A 15,903-nucleotide genomic window follows, 5' to 3' on the forward strand; every position below is an offset into this window, starting at 1 on the left:
AAGGCATTAGCTTAAACCTATCATACAAAAGATGGTACCTCTGTCAATACATGAGTCCCTTAACAGGATACTGAACCCACAACGTCTCATTAGGAAAAACAGTGATTTGTAACCTACGTTTACTGGATATTAGAAATATAGAAATCTACAGCACATTACAGGCCCTTCGGCTCACAATGTTGTGCCGACCATGTAACCTACCCTAGAAACTGCCTAGAATTACCTTACCAAATAGCCCTCTATTTTTCTAAGCTCCTTGTACCTATCTAAGAGTTTCCTAAAAGACCCTGTTCTATCTGCCTCTACCCCCTTCGCTGGCAGCCCATTCCACGCACCCACCACTCTCTGCGTAAAAAACACTTACCCCTCACATCCCCTCTGTACCTGCTTCCAAGCACCTTAAAACTGTACCCCCCTCGTGTTAGCCATTTCAGCCCTGGGAAAGAGCCTCTGACTATCCACACGATCAATGCCTCTTATCATTTTACACACCTCTATCAGGTCACCTCTCACCCTCCGTCGCTCCAAGGAGAAAAGGCCGAGCTCACTCAACCTATTATCATAAGGCATGCTCCCCAATCCAGGCAACCTCCTTGTAAATCTCGGTGAAACACGGGAAATGCCACTGCCTCCACAACATGGGTGGGGGAAGCAAATGCATATCCTGTGCATGGTTTTCCCATATCTTTGCGTAAAGCTAAACCGTCAACGAAGAACATTAAATCGGCATTAACAGGAGTATCAGTAACGTCCACACTGGGTTTTATTACTTCTTGTGTAACAGTTTCACAGCCGTGTAGATTGCTGTTTTCCTCCATAGTGGCTGGATTAAGAGTTGCACAGTGAGTAATTCTAACACTTGGGTTTGCTAATAACTTGATTTTGTACCGAGTTTGCCTTAGTGAGGGTAAGGTGTCACATGGCACAGCGAATCAGTAGAGTTTCCATTCAATGCAGGACATGGACACAAGTAAGTTGATTAAGAGTCAGAGACGGCATATGCTGAACAGCAAGGCAAGTGGCTGACACTGCTGGCAGACAACCCAGCACACCTCCGGCAATTCCGTCTAACTGAACACTGAAATAAACAATCGACTTTTGTCTTCTCCCCCACCCCCGTGGTCCTGAGTCAAAATGGCCTGAGTGAAACAGGTGAACGAAAAGATGAAACTCCTTACTATAGTCCGGGAGGCCCAAAGCTAGTGTGGGTATCATTGCCTTTTTTATATGTTCAAATGTCTCCTAAGCTTCCAGGGTCTAGGGTAACAGATCTAGTTGGCTGGGCAGAGATATATTCTGGAGGGGACTAACAATAGCTGCATAATCTAAAATCCACTGTTGGCAATACCCAGTCATCCCCAGGAAATGCTTCATTTCCCGATGAGTCATTGGCTGTGGGGCTTTGCTTCAATCTAAGTCTTAACCAATGACCTTGTATCTTGGGATAAGGTATGTCCCAGGTAAGTAACTCCTGGTTGTACCAACTGTAGTTCCTGCTTTGATACTTTATGACCTTTCTCAGCTAGTTTATAGAAAAGGTAGAAGGAGTCCTGCTCCTTGCTTGGGGAGTTCGACAGGACGTCATCTGTGTACTGGATTAGTGTAGATCCCCCGGGGAAACTCCTTACCTTTTGCAATTTACAAGACAAAACACTGATTATTGCATCAAAACTATTTTTCAAAGAATCTCAAACTTAAAATCAATATGTCGAAAGTCTAGAACAGCATATTTTATGCTCTACTAAAAGAAAAGTGAATTAGAATGAGAATCAGGTTTATTATCACCGGCATGTGACGTGAAATTTGTTAACTTAGCAGCAGTAGTTCAATGTGATACATAATCCAGCAGAGAAAAAAATAATAAAATAAAAATAATAATAATAAATAAGTAATCAACTACAGTATATGTAGATTGAATAGATTTTTAAAACATGCAAAAAAAGAAATACTGTATATTAAAAAAAAGTGAGGTGGTGTCCAAGGGTTCCATGTCCATTTAGGAATCGGATGGACATTCTCAATGTCTCACTGAAAAGTCAGTCTGGATTCTGTGCTTAAAGCCTAGGACTGGGGATTTAGTCTGTATCATTTTAAAGCAGGCAGAGGACCTGCCTGAGAGCCATGACTGGCACCAGGTAGCATCGGAAAAGATACCCATTAACAATGGCTGTGTTTAACAGGTGGGTATCTTTTCCAATGCTGCCCGGTGCCAATGATGACTCCCAGGCAGGTCCTTTGCCTGCTTTAAAGTGATATAGACTAAATCCCCAGTCCCGGGCTTAAGCACAGAACCCAGGCTGACTTTTCAGTGAGATATTGAGAATGCTGCCCTCTAGAAACACCATCAGTCAAACTGAACACACACCTCTCTCTCGGGTGGATGTAAAACATGCCAGCCCACAGCTTGAAGAAAGAACCCTGGCAAGAATGAAACATATTACCTGGTCTTCATCACCCCGCCCCCATTTGTGAGAGTAATCAATGGTGCCTCTGCAAAATTCTCCAAACCCACTGACAGTGTCATTGTCTCCCAGGCCCCTGTACTGCACCCAGTCGCACGTGAATTTCCTGAATTCAAATGAATGAAGACTGGCACCATTAAATAACACAGTTAGCCCAGTACAACTGTCAGAACAATGGTGCTCCTGTCAAGTCACAGCACCAAGTCAAAGCCCAAGGAAACTGAAGCAGCCACTTCATGGATGACACTGAGACAGCGCTACAACTGCTGTACATTAAACCACGGGAATAATCAGCTACCTCAACACCACAGATGGCAATTTTACTTGAGGCATTGGATGATCTGCTTTGGCTGCCCTTCAAGTACTGTTGCCAGGGAAATGCAGCTCTAGTACAGAAATGGGCCAGCCACTGGTCTTGCCCTCCCTATTTATTCCCACTTCTCATTAAACACAGGCTTAGCTTTAGCAATCTTCTCCGATTGCATCCCGGGAATCTCCCAAGGGTCTACTTCACTGCCTTTCCGAGAGACACTGACCCAGGAGAACACCTAGACAAACATAGAACATAGAAATCTACAGCACATTACAGGCCCTTCGCCAGCTCTAGAATCTGCCTTGAATTTCAAGCAGCGTAACTGGCAGTGACAACAAGAAAACATCCTTTGGCAAAAAAAAAATCCTAAATATTTGGGCATCGCCGAATCTGTCACAGCCTTGTTAGTCTACATTGAGCTCTCCCCGGGGAGAAAAGATCACGAGTGGTTTCAAAAGTTTCCTACACCATATGATCAGCTATCTTTAATTATCCTGGTAGGACAAACTGATGTAGAGCTCATAGAGTGTAAAAAGAAAAATGCTGTATTTAATGGGATACAGTGCAGAACTTCAAGCTGGGCCGCCCAGCAACCCCTAATTTAACCCTAGCCTAATCACAGGACAATTAACCTACCAACCGGTAGGTCTTTAGACTGTGGAAGGAAACAGTAGCACCCGGAGGAAACACACGTGGTCACAGGGAGTACGTACTGACAGCGGCAGGAATTGAACCCGGGTCGCTGGTACCATAAAGCATTGTGCTAACCACTACGCTAAACTCTATTTACAAGAACATAACAGCATTTAGCTACAAAGATGTTCTCTTCTCACTTTTGTACCAGCAAAGACTGACACCAGTACAAAGTAATTAGAGGAGTAATATCGAAATTTATTCACACAGTGGAAGCAGCTTTGTTTTTTTGTATATCGGCACTGTACCATATACGCCTTCATAGCATTTCACATTATGAATCCCCACACCTATGTCTGTGCTTTGCATCCTTGCTTTATCTGTCACAGCTGAGGTGTGTAATAATTATCTCTGGAACACAGTAACACGACAGGTTGGTCAGCCCCTTCACCCTGTTGCATCAGTGATAAAGCTTCACCTGCGGAACATTAGAAGAAATATTTGGATGCTGCAACAGGATTTTTCTGCCTGAAGGGTTAAGCTTGACCAGAAACCTTTGCTTGTCCATTATCTTATGCTGACAACTTCTGAACTTCCAGTTACCCATCACTTTAATTCTCCAACCCATTCCCGCTCCAACCTCTCTATCTGTGACCTCCCATTCTGTTATAACTGTAATGCCCTGGTTAAAATTGTATTTCTAGCACTATGCTGTGAGGAGTTTTACTTTAGCAGTTTTCTGCAATAGTAGTGTGTTCTGTTAGTTAAGCTTCATACACTAGAGTTTTGTCTTCAGCTGAGATAAGGAGTGTTTGCTCAGCCTAGGAATGTTGTGTCAGCCAAATTGGAGGAGTGGATGCCATAGAACATTAGAGAGAGTGGGGTGGGATCAGATTTCTGAAGGACAGTAGTCTAGTTGTTGGTCTTTGGGAAGTGTTGGAAGTGAAGGAGCTGCAAGGGAAGATGCCTGCAGAATGCCGTCTGAAGGAGAAATCCCATTGTAAGAAACACTTTGTGTAGACAAGTGGTTCCTAGGAGGAAGGGCCAATACTCCTGAGTTAGCCAACTCATTCAAAATGGTCCTCAAGGAAAGTTTGAACTATGGCTAATGTCTTTCACGCAGAACATGGGTTCAGCGCATGAGTAAAGTGATACCCCGACTACTCCAGAAACGAGCTCCAACGTTTATGTGCACATTTAGACTGGTTTAACCATGATGGGCCCTTTTCTTTTTTTCCCTCAACTGTTTATTAAAGTTGAAATATCTGTAAATATACTTCCACTTTAATTTTATGCCAGTGTACTATCTGTTACTTCCTGGTGAATAATAATTTTGCATGGGGCAGTATTTACATAGCATTCACCACAATTTTCATTCCCTCCTTGGAGCATTCTAACTTTCCTGATTGGCTGAACCCGAATTATACCAAACCTAGTTGCGTGTTGCTTATTGGAGGTGGCCTTCTCATCGTTACCCATGCAATGCTGAATCACATGACTGTTAGCCAGAGTTAGCTAATGGGCCAAGATTGTTACAAGCACGGTGAGAGGGTTACATAACCGAAGTCAACATAAGTCCAAAGAACAGAACTTCATCTTCCCATTTACCACATTACAGCCCTCAGACTTAATAATAAATTCAACAATTTCTGATAACCAGTCTTTTGAGTTTGTAACAGACTAACCACTACTGAGGAAAAGTCAAGGACCTGAAATAATAACTTTGTTTTTCTCTCCAGAGACGCTGCCCAATTTGCTGAGTACTTCCAGCATTTTCTGTTTTTATTTCTGATTTCCAACAGTTGCGATTTTGCTTCATTAGTTTATAAAAGACAGTTCCACAACTGTCATTTTCAGTATTTTAGCTGCTGCTTTCATTTGTTTTCTGCTAATTATGTTTCCTTCAGACAGATCAGCCGTGACTAACAAGTCTTCTCCACCATCGCTCAGCCAACACCACCATCACTTGTACCACTCAGTCTTTCCTGTCTCCACCCAGACATTTCCCATGGATCTCTTCACCCTTCCCTGTGAAGTATAAAATATTCTATTTCCCAATTTTCCCCATTCTGATGAAAGATCATTGACTGAAAACATTAATTCTGAGTCTCTCTCCACCCACAGTAGCAAGTCTGCTGGGTACGTCCCGTATTCTTTGCTTTCAGATTAGACAAGAACGCTACATTTGAGACACTGATGTATTTGGATCCAAATGAGAAGAGGACAGTGGGATCCACAAGATGTGATGTGAGCTACTTCAGGACTTTGAATGAACACGCATCCGCTGAAGGTGGAGGCTGACCGGGAGTAACTCAGAGAAAGAGGCAAATCAGGAGTCCAGCTTTCAGACCATAATGAACGGGTTTACAGCTCTAGGTTGCCACAATCAAACACAGAGACACACAGTTTCTACCTTTTATCCCAAAACAGCTTCCTTTCACATTTGTCAACACTTCCATTGTTATCCGCAATGTACAGAAACTACTTACCTTCCTCTTATCTTCTTCACTGTTGCAAATTTCACAGATTCTTTGCCGGATAGCTTCCTCAGTGGGCTGCACCATCATATTTGTTCTGCTGAGCAGAGAGGCCAGCTGATGTTTGAATGCCTCCAAATGACCTTTAACTGCTTTGGCATCAGACACGCTGGTCAGCAAACTTCCATCCAGCTCCTTGGAACGTTGCTCCCACCTTCCCATCTCCAACTTCAAAGTTTCACAAGTTCGCTGGGTTTCATCCAGCCTGCCCTGCAAGATCCTGTTCCCTCTTTCGACATGCAGTCTATCATCCCTGGTGTTGTCTAACTCCTGAGATTAAAAACAAAACAAAAACAAGTATATACAATGCAATAAGAAGTGGCCTCTAGCACACTTGGATGGTATGGTAGTGCTGGTGCCTCATGGTTCGATCCTAACCTCCGGTGCCATTGTGTAAGGTATACGTTTTCTCCCTGTGACCATTTGGGTTTCTTCACATGACCCAGAGATTTGTTGATTGGTATGTTAGTTGGCTGCAATGTATAAGAAATACCTTGGTGTAGTTAAGTGTAGTAGAGTCAAAGTTGATGGGGATGTGGGCATAGACTAAGGAAGTGAATGGTTGAGGTGGGATACCTTTTCTAACCATCCTATTTGCCACACTGTAATATAATCGAAATGCTCAATGAAATGAAGAATTAAGTAGTTCAATCTGAACCCTAAATTTAAACAGAAGAAATTCTGAAGGTATGAGAACTGAGTTGACTACAACAGATTCAGGAATCTCATTGATAGCATGACGGTGAATAGGCAGTGGTTCACATTCAGAAAGGAAATGCAAAACCACAAAGGAAGATGTGACCACTTCATGGATTACAAAAAGTTTTATTTTGGAAAGAGCACATAAATAACTTTGCAGAAATGTTGGAAAACCAAGAGATTAAAGGGGGAAATAGACTATAAGACCATAAGACATAGGAGAAGAATTAGGCCATTTGGCCCATCAAGTCTGCTCCGCCATTCAATCATGGCTGACCCTTTTTTTTTACCCTCCTCAGCCTTCTCCCAGTAATCTTTGATGCTATGTCCAATCAAGAACCTATCAACCCCTGCCTTAAATACACTCATGAACCTGGACTCCACAGATGCCTGTGGTAATAAATTCCACAAATTCACCACCCTCTGCCTAAAGAAATTTCACCGCATCTCTATCCTGAGGCTATGCCCTCTTGTCCTAGATTCCCCCACTAAGGGAAACATCCTTTCCACATCTACTCTGACTAGGCCTTTCAACACTTGAAAGGATTCAATGAAATCCCCCACATCATCCTTCTAAATTCCAGTGAGTACAGACCCAGAGCTGTCAAACATTCCTAATATGATAATCCTTTCATTCTCATTCTTATAAACCTCCTTTGAACCCTCTCCAATTCCAGCACATCTTTTCTTAGATGAGGAGCCCAGAACTGTTCACAATATGCAAGGTGATGCCTCACCGGTGCCTTAGAAAGCCTCAGCATCACATCTCTGCTCTTGTAATATAGACCTCTTGAAATGAATTCTAACACTGCATTTGCCTTCCTCATTACTGATTCAACCTGCAAGTTAACCTTTAGGGTGTTCTGCATAAGGACTCCCAAATCCCTTGGCATCTCAGATTTTTGGAATTTCTCCCCATTTAGAAAATAGTCTGCACATTTACTTCTTCTACCAAAGTGCATGACCATGCATTTTCCAACATTGTACTTCATTTGCCACTTTCTTGCCCATTCTCCTAACCTGTCTAGGACCTTCTGCAGCCTGTCTGTTTCCTCAGTAGTACCTGCCCCTCCACCAATTTTCATATACTCTGAATTAGAGGAAATTAATATTAGTTTTAAAAAATAGTGCTGGAGAAATTAGTGGGAGTGAAAGTAGATAAATCCACAGATCCAGATAATGTGCATGCCTAAGTACAAAAGGCAGTAACTCAGTCAGAATCAGGTTTTTATCACTGTTTTATATGACATGAAGCCCATGGAAACAGTGGATACGTTGCCTGTCATCTTCCAAATTCTATAGTTTATGGAACAGTTCCTGTAGAATGAGCGATGGAAAAAATAATCCACTATTTAAAAACAAAAGGGAGAAAGAAAAGAGGGGACTAGAGACAATTTAGCTTAAATAGGGAAAATGCTAGTCTCTGTTATAAAGGATACAATATAGGTCACTCAGAAAATATTAATGGGATTAGACAAATCACGCTTAACAAAACTACCGGGGTCTTGTGAAGTTGTAACTGATAGAATAGCTGACGGAAAATTGGAGAACATGGACTATTTGAATTTTCAGAAGGTCTTTGATAAAGAAGTACATAAGAGCATGGTGAGTTAATTGAGAGTTGGGCTGAAGGATATGCTTTCATGCTGTATTGCACTATGATTATACAGCAGATAGACTGAGATTTAAAATGTACTGGCATAAATGGATAGACGAGAAATACAAAGGAGGAATATACGGTCTTAACACAAAACATCGACTGTCCATTTCCCTCCACAGATGGTACCTAACGCACTAAGTTCCTCCAGCAGATTGGATTTTGCTCCAGGAATGAATGGGAATTTCTCAGGGTGGCAGGTGGGGTGCTGCAGGAATCAGTGCCTGGGATCCAGCTATTATGTCAATGATCTGGAAGAGGGACCTGAACATCTATGTTTGCAGATGACATTGGATAGGGTCATGAGGAAGACACAGAGAGGCTTCAAGGCGATTTATGCAAGTTATGTAAGTGGGAAAACACATGGCAGATGCAATTCAACAGAGAACCCACCACTTCTCACCTTCAATGCATGACCTCTGGTATTAGACATTTCAACCCTGAGAAACAGAAACTCCCTGTCTGCTCTATCTATGCCTCTCATAATATTGTAAATCTCTATCAGATCTCTTCTCAACCTCCATCATTCCAGAGAAAGTAACCCAACAGGGAAAATACTAAGCAACACACACCAAGCATTGGAGGAGCTCAGCAAGTCAGGCAGCATCTATGGATGGGAATAGACAGTCAACTTTTCAGGCCACGCCACTTCATCAGGACTGGAAAGGAAGGGGAAAGAAGCCAGAATAGGAAGGTGAGAAGAGTACACTAGCTGGTAGGTGATAGATGAAAGCAGGTGAAGGGAAAGGCGAGGGAGAGAGGATGAAGTAAGAAACTTGGATATGATAGTTGGAAAGGCTGAAGAGAAAGGAATTTGATAGAACAGGACAGTGGATAACGGAAGAAAGGGAAGGAGGAAGAGCACCAGAGGGAGGTGATGGGCAGATGAGGAGAAGAGAATGGGCGAGAGGCAACCTGAATGGTGAATGGAAGAAAAGAGAGAAGGAGGAGGGGTGAGAAATTAGCAGACATTAGAGAAATCAGTGTTCGTTACCGTCAGGTTGGATGCTACCTAGACGGAATATGAGGGGTTGCTCCTCCAAGCTGAGGGTGGACTCATTGTGAGAGTAAAGGAGGCCATGGACCAACACGTCAGAATGGGAATGGGAAGTGGAATTGAACTGGGTGGCCACCGGCTATCATTTAAATAGTGCAGGAAGGGGAAATGTTGACGTAAAAAGGGATTTGGATATAGTTGTGAAAGTACACTGGAAGTAAATATGCAGGTGCAGTGAGTGACTGAGAAGGCCAAAGACCTGTCAGCCTTCGTTGCTACAATTTCACAGGGCTTTGGAGAAGGCACATATTGTGCAATTCTGGTTTCTTACCTCAGAAAGGCTATGCCTCTCATCAGTGGAGTACAACAACACTTCAGCAAACTAATTCCTGGAATGGATGGTCCGTTATAGGAGAAGAGACTGGGTTGACTGAGCCAATATTCACTTCACTTTAGAAGAAAGAGAGAGGATTTCATCAAAGCAAGCACGGTTCTGACAGCAGGCCTAAATGGACTGGATGAAGGGAGTGCGTCTACCCTGAGAGGGGATTCTCAAACCTGCGATCAGCCTCAAGATACAGAGTAAGACATTTTGAACGGAGATGAGAAGTAACTTCACTCAGAGGATGGTAAACCTGTGCAGTTCGATACCACAGGGATCATGTCACTGAATATATTTAAGAAGATCGATAGATTTCTAGACAGAAAGGGCATCAAGGTGTTGGGGAGAGGGCAGAAATCTGCTGTTGAAATGGTGGATCAGCAGTGAATGTTTTGAATGGCGTAACAGGCTCAACGGGATAAAAGGCCTAATCCTTTGTTTTTCATGTTTGCTACGTTGTTATGCAGAAAGCAAATGGGTTAGTGGAGACAACTAGGGAGTACAGATGCTGGAATTCAGAGCAATAAAGAATCGAGTGCTGGAGGAACTCAATGGGTCAGGCAGCACCTGTGCAGAGAAATGGACAGTCAACATTTTAGGTCAACACCCTGCATCTGGACTGAGAGTCATGGAACAATGGACTAATGAAAACTGTTGTTTGAAAACTCATCTGTCTGTTACACCATGATCAAATCCTAGTCCATGGATACATATTGAGAGAAATCTTGCCCTCAGCACAGTGAGGGCTGATACAGTGCTCCAAGACTGAACGAGGCGTGGGACGGAAAGAAAAATGACCCGAATTACTGAACAGAGCTATTCTAGATGAAACCATCTGGCTGCAGAAAGTCAGTGTGGGAGGAGGAAGGAGGACAGGCTTCTGGTAATGTGGCTTCTCTTTTCAGAAAAGGAATTCCAGGACATAATTCACAAATCTGAGATTAAGGTCCATACTAACTGAAGGAATTAAGGGAATCTAAACACCATTCTTTCCATATACTCCTTTGAGACAATTAAGATCAGAAAGTTCCTCCCTCCCATGCTATTTTATGTCTCATTTACCAATGTTTATTATTTCATTTAATGAATTAGAATCAAGATAAACCTCGGCCTACCTTACGAAGGGTCTCCAGTTCCTGCACATAAGAGGCAACAGCTTTCTGCTCCCTCCCCAACTCAGATACGAGTCTCATGATAGTTTCCCGGCTGGCTTTCGATTCCATGTCATGGGCATGAATATTTTCCTCCAAGCTCATAATCTGGGAACCTTTTCTGGAGTTTTCCTGGTACAGCTCTCCAATCTGACAAAACACAAAGCTAATTCTGTAATACTGAAATTTGCTGACACCAACTGAAACCGCCAACAATTTTAAGAAAGCAAGATTCTCAGACTGAAGAAATGTGGAAAAACGTTTTGGAAAATATACAGCATGCACATTTTAGTTTTTGTTGGTTTTATAAATCATCTAAAATATAGCTGCAATCTGGACATGTCATTAACTGCAGTCCCTTGAGTTTGATGTAAGGTCAGGTGATGGGGGAGTCCACAACAAACAGCTGTGCAATTCAGTTCGTGACTCTCTCACAGTGCAACATGTGGTAAGGCTATGCATCTGGAATGAAACCTCTGCCTCTCCCTATCTGACTAGATAATCCCCCTTGCCCCCTTATCTGCATGGCAAGGTACTGATGGGAGACATGGGAATGGGATTGCTGGGGGAGAAACACAGATATCCAGCGCTGTGGGAATTGTGCTGAATTTAACTGCAGGCCTTCGTTTCTGTTTTTCTGTACTCTTCTTCCAGGGCTTGCTGCCAGACAGGAGGGTCCATGGAAGATGTCCACCTGAACTGGTTTGCAGTGGTCACTGGCAAGAGGAAATGGCTGCGGGGGGGTGGGTTGGAGGGAAGGGGGATTAGAATATCAATCTGGAAGGAGACAAGACGGCAAGTGATAGGAAAAATGTGCGGAATCTTAGGGAGAAAGTTGCAGAAAGTCAGACCAATGATCACAAGGGAAGACTTTCCTCAGGGTTAAAATTCCTTCTGTCCCTTTAACACTTTCAGAATTGCCCTCTGGGGTGAGAAAAAGAATGACAAAAAAATACTCCGCCAGCTTCGTTCTGCTAGCAGGATTTGGTCCACTGAGCAGCCAGTTTGAAGACACTTCCAATGAAAAGCTGCCCCTTTGATGCGGAAACTCATGATGCCTGTTATGCTTCTAAAGCGAGATGCAATAAGACAAAGGTGGGACTAAACCTATATTGAATCCAGCAGAGTCTGCGTAGTCCACTGGAAGAGCTCAGCAGAGCGAGCAGTACCAGTGGGAGGAAAGAAAGTCTCATTGTTCCAAATCAAAACTCTGCATTACAATTAATTACGAGAACATAAGAAATAGAAGCATTGAATACCTCATGCTATCTTTTTCTCTTTGTCCCGATGGGCAAATCACCTACTTTGAGACTGCAGCCCTGGTACTAAACAACCCAGACAGGGAAAACATTACTGTTGCATTAATCTACGATCTATTCTGTCAACCTTTTTAAAAATGTTTAATGACATTGCCTCTCATTCTTAAAGACTTTAGAAAGTATAGGACTAGTCCGCTAAATTTCTCTTTATAGGACACATCTGTTGTAGCGTGCTTGAAATCACTGGAGAGACAGAGTCACTGGTAGATACAAAGCAGCTTCTTTATTCGACACAACAAGCAGGCATCATACAGACGGAGATGCTTTCGGTAGAAAGGTCTGCTAGCTCAATGTGGGCTCGATATTTATATGCTAAACACGAAGGCAATCGCTACTTAAAAAGTTATAGACAATGCATAGACAATGCGTCCTATTGAAACTACATACAGAATATCACACCATCCTTTCCTTCCGACGCCGACATGTCTGGGTTGCAAGTTAAATCCACAATACATTTATTTGGCATTTCCCGTGCTAACATAGAAGACAATTAATATTTATAATATATAGATAATACTGTCTTTGAAACTACAGCATCAGGTCAAACTACGGCGCCACAAGTATCTGGTATTCACAGCTTTTTAGGAAGCGCATTGTTGTGGACTCAATCCACAGTACTTTGTCAAATAGAAGTCTGGTGGCCAAAGTCATTTAAGTGGAAACAAATCATCTACCCAAAAACCTCACTCTAACAGTCCCTCCTCTTGGCCCTCCTGGACAAAATTAAATTTGTATCAGGAAAGGCCAACCTAGGAGGACCTGCTCAAATAGGGCAGCAAAAATGCCCTGTCTCAAAATCCCCCCCCTCCACTTTTATGTACCTCTATTTATCCTAGCATTACCTAATCGCTACCTACCAAATGTTAAGCAGAGAGGCTGTTCCAAGTCTTTAGGAAATGCGGCTCCTCTGGTGTGCCTGCTCTTTCCCTGCAGGCTGACTGCAGTTTAATTACATTCTTTTGTCTTCAGCCCCTTATTCTCTGGTTGCTGAAGCTCTCCTTCTAGGAGCATCCACAGGCTCTCTCATCGATGCACAGGAAGGAGTTGGGTGGCCTCTATGTAAGCGTCTGCAAGGACCTCTCCCCAGTGGCAGCCCCTTCCGAACTGTCCGGTCAATCACTGGCCCAACTGCTGAAAAGGGCTCAGCTCCTCAAACTGGGGTGACTGCTTCCAGATGCCGTGTGCAGTCTGAAATGCCATCGAAGTGGCAGAACTTGCCTTCTCTGCTTTAACTCAAAAATAAAATCCCTCCCCATCTATTTCCCAAATAATTTCTATACTATGCTATAAAATTAATCATCTACCTTCAGCAACCAGCCTTCTTTACAGAGTACCATCATCATCACACTTTAGCAGGCTATTCATGGTTTTCCAACACGTTCTCAGTGTCTTCTGCCATGCTGTCGGTATTTTCTGCCTTTGCGTTTTCTCCGGGTATGTTTTCATCTGCTGTGGTCAGGTCTGGCATGGTTGGCTGGTGTTCCTCTCTTAGGTTCTCTGTAATTACATGGTTACTGGGTACACTTGGTTCCCCACTCCGTCTGTGGGAGCAACATGAGGGTGAGTTGTATGCTTTAACCTGGGTCTAGTGTTTCCACTGGCTGCCTCGCCGAGTCTGTACACAGACACACGTATCATTCGTTAACAGTACCGTCTGTGGTCCTATCCACTTGGGGGCAAACCCTGGCCTTTCTGGCAGCACCCTCACTATAACTTGTTCGCTGGGCTGTGGAAGAACTATCCCCTTTCCCTCTGGCTCTTTCTGATCAACGATTCGCCGTTGTTGTTTCGCTCGGTCCTTCAACATTTTAAGTTGGTTACAAAGGTCTTTCACATATTGGGTCATTCTATCCCTGTAAGCCCCAGGCTCCCCACAACCCGTAATTACCCCATAAGGGAGTCGCATTGCTCGCCCATCAATAATTCATGGGGGCTGAGACCCAAAGTGTGGTTCGGAGTTGCGCGCAATCTCATCAGGATTCCTGGTAATACATCCACCCATGTCTTTCCTGTCTCAGCTATAGCTTTGGCTAACGCATTCTTGATTGTTCGGTTCATCCTTTCTACCATCCCTGAACTCGCGGGGTGGTAAGGTACGTGGAATCGTTGTCAAATCCCTAGCAGTCGGCACATTTCCTTCATCATTTTCCTTGTGAAATGTGCTCCCTGATCTGAATCCACCTGAACTGGGGTTCCCCACCTTGGGAGGATTTCCTGAACTAGGATCCATGCAGTGGTGCGGGCGGTGCAGTCCCTTGTTGGGAAAGCCTCTACCCACCGGGTGAAGTGATCCATGATTACGAGACAGTAACTCTTCCCCCTGCTTTTTGGCAGGGGTCCTGTGAAGTCTGTCTGGATGTTTTCCCAGGGTCCCCTCGGCCGAGGCTGAGTTTCCAGCTGTAGCTTTCTGCCCTTACCAGGGTTATGCTGGGCACAAATGATACAACGGTGGCAGAATTTCTCAACATCCCCGCCCATCCCTGGCCACCACCAGTCCTGCCGGAGGGTTGTGATCATGCTCTGCCTTTCCTGATGCATCTCCCCATGATATAACTTTAGTAGTATCTGTCTAATACAGGGTGGGGCCACCGCGACTCTTTCCTCCCCATGTGTCCAGCACCCATCTGATCCCTCCTTTGCTCCTTTTCTCCTCCATTTTTCCTTCTCTTCTGCCTCTACCTCTTCATATAATTTTTCTAAGCTGACTTCTGTCGTTTCCTCCTGCACACTTGCAGTTTCAATTGCCTCTTGCCCCCCTGCCGCCTTCTTCGCAGCAATGTCTGCCGTCAGAGGAACTGGGAAAACTTTATGGGGTCCTGCTTAGGGGGTTTATACAGACCCTCCTCTATTTTAACTGGGTCTATCTTTACCTGCTCACAATCTTGCTTGTGTATTCTGTTGGTTGTATGTGTTCGCTGCCCATGACTCATCCATATTATTTCTCCCTTTCCCGAATCTATAACAGCTCCTGCTTTCATTAGGATGTCGATTCCAAGGATCGTGCCCTCATTATTTGGACATACCCAGAAATACACTGGAAGCTGTACTCCCCCAATTTCTAGTATTTGCTTCTCGCTTCTTTCTGCTTTTACTGTTTTCCCTCCTACACCCCTGATATAACTGGCCTGTCCGGTTGTTGGTAAGGTTAAGTCTGTTATTGATACAGATGCCCCTGTGTCCACTAACATATTGCATTGCCGTCCCCCTAACAATACCGTTGTGTACGTCCGCGGGTCACCAGCGCTGGCAGTGGAGCCCACTGCCACATCTTTTCCTGCCTTAAGAGGCGCTGTTACTAACTCTTTTATCTGATCAACAGTCAGACTAGTAGCTGATGGGGTGAGTGACTGGGTGTCTGCTGTGACCTTCGCCTGGGTTTTCCCCCTCCCTTTTGGACACTGTCTCCAGCCATGTCCCGACAAGCCAGAGCTGTAACATATCAACTCCTTCCCTGTCTTATACCTGGTCCAGCAGTCCTTTGCTAGGTGCCCCGGCTGCTGGCAAGCAAAACAAACTCTCTGGGATATCACAGCAGCTGCATCCACTATACCCACTTTATGATTTTTCTTGCCTTTTCTTTGGTCTATCTCACTGGCCCACAAAACTATAACAGAGTAGGTGGACCCTATCGTTTTGCCTAAATCTAAAACATCCTTGTGGGCTGAGCTCAGGCCTTCCTTCAGCATTTTTAGGAAGACTGGGCCATCCCTCCCTGGATTTTCCAACCCTGAAAACTCCTCATATGCTCAATAT

General features: G+C 44.0%; 1 protein-coding gene across 1 annotated transcript in view; it reads right to left on the reverse strand.

The window, feature by feature from the left end:
- The window catches only part of ccdc170 (coiled-coil domain containing 170), an 81,463-nt gene that overhangs the window by 31,262 nt on the left and 34,298 nt on the right, over positions 1-15,903 (reverse strand). The window contains exons 7-8 of the mRNA XM_063057273.1: positions 10,796-10,981; positions 5,898-6,215 (exon numbers count right to left, since the gene is read on the reverse strand). Of these exons, the coding sequence (XP_062913343.1) occupies positions 5,898-6,215; positions 10,796-10,981 (504 nt within the window). The remainder of the gene's footprint in view (positions 1-5,897; positions 6,216-10,795; positions 10,982-15,903) is intronic.

Source organism: Mobula hypostoma, chromosome 8 (assembly GCF_963921235.1).
Source record: "Mobula hypostoma chromosome 8, sMobHyp1.1, whole genome shotgun sequence".
In the NCBI taxonomy this organism is placed as follows: domain Eukaryota; kingdom Metazoa; phylum Chordata; class Chondrichthyes; order Myliobatiformes; family Myliobatidae; genus Mobula; species Mobula hypostoma.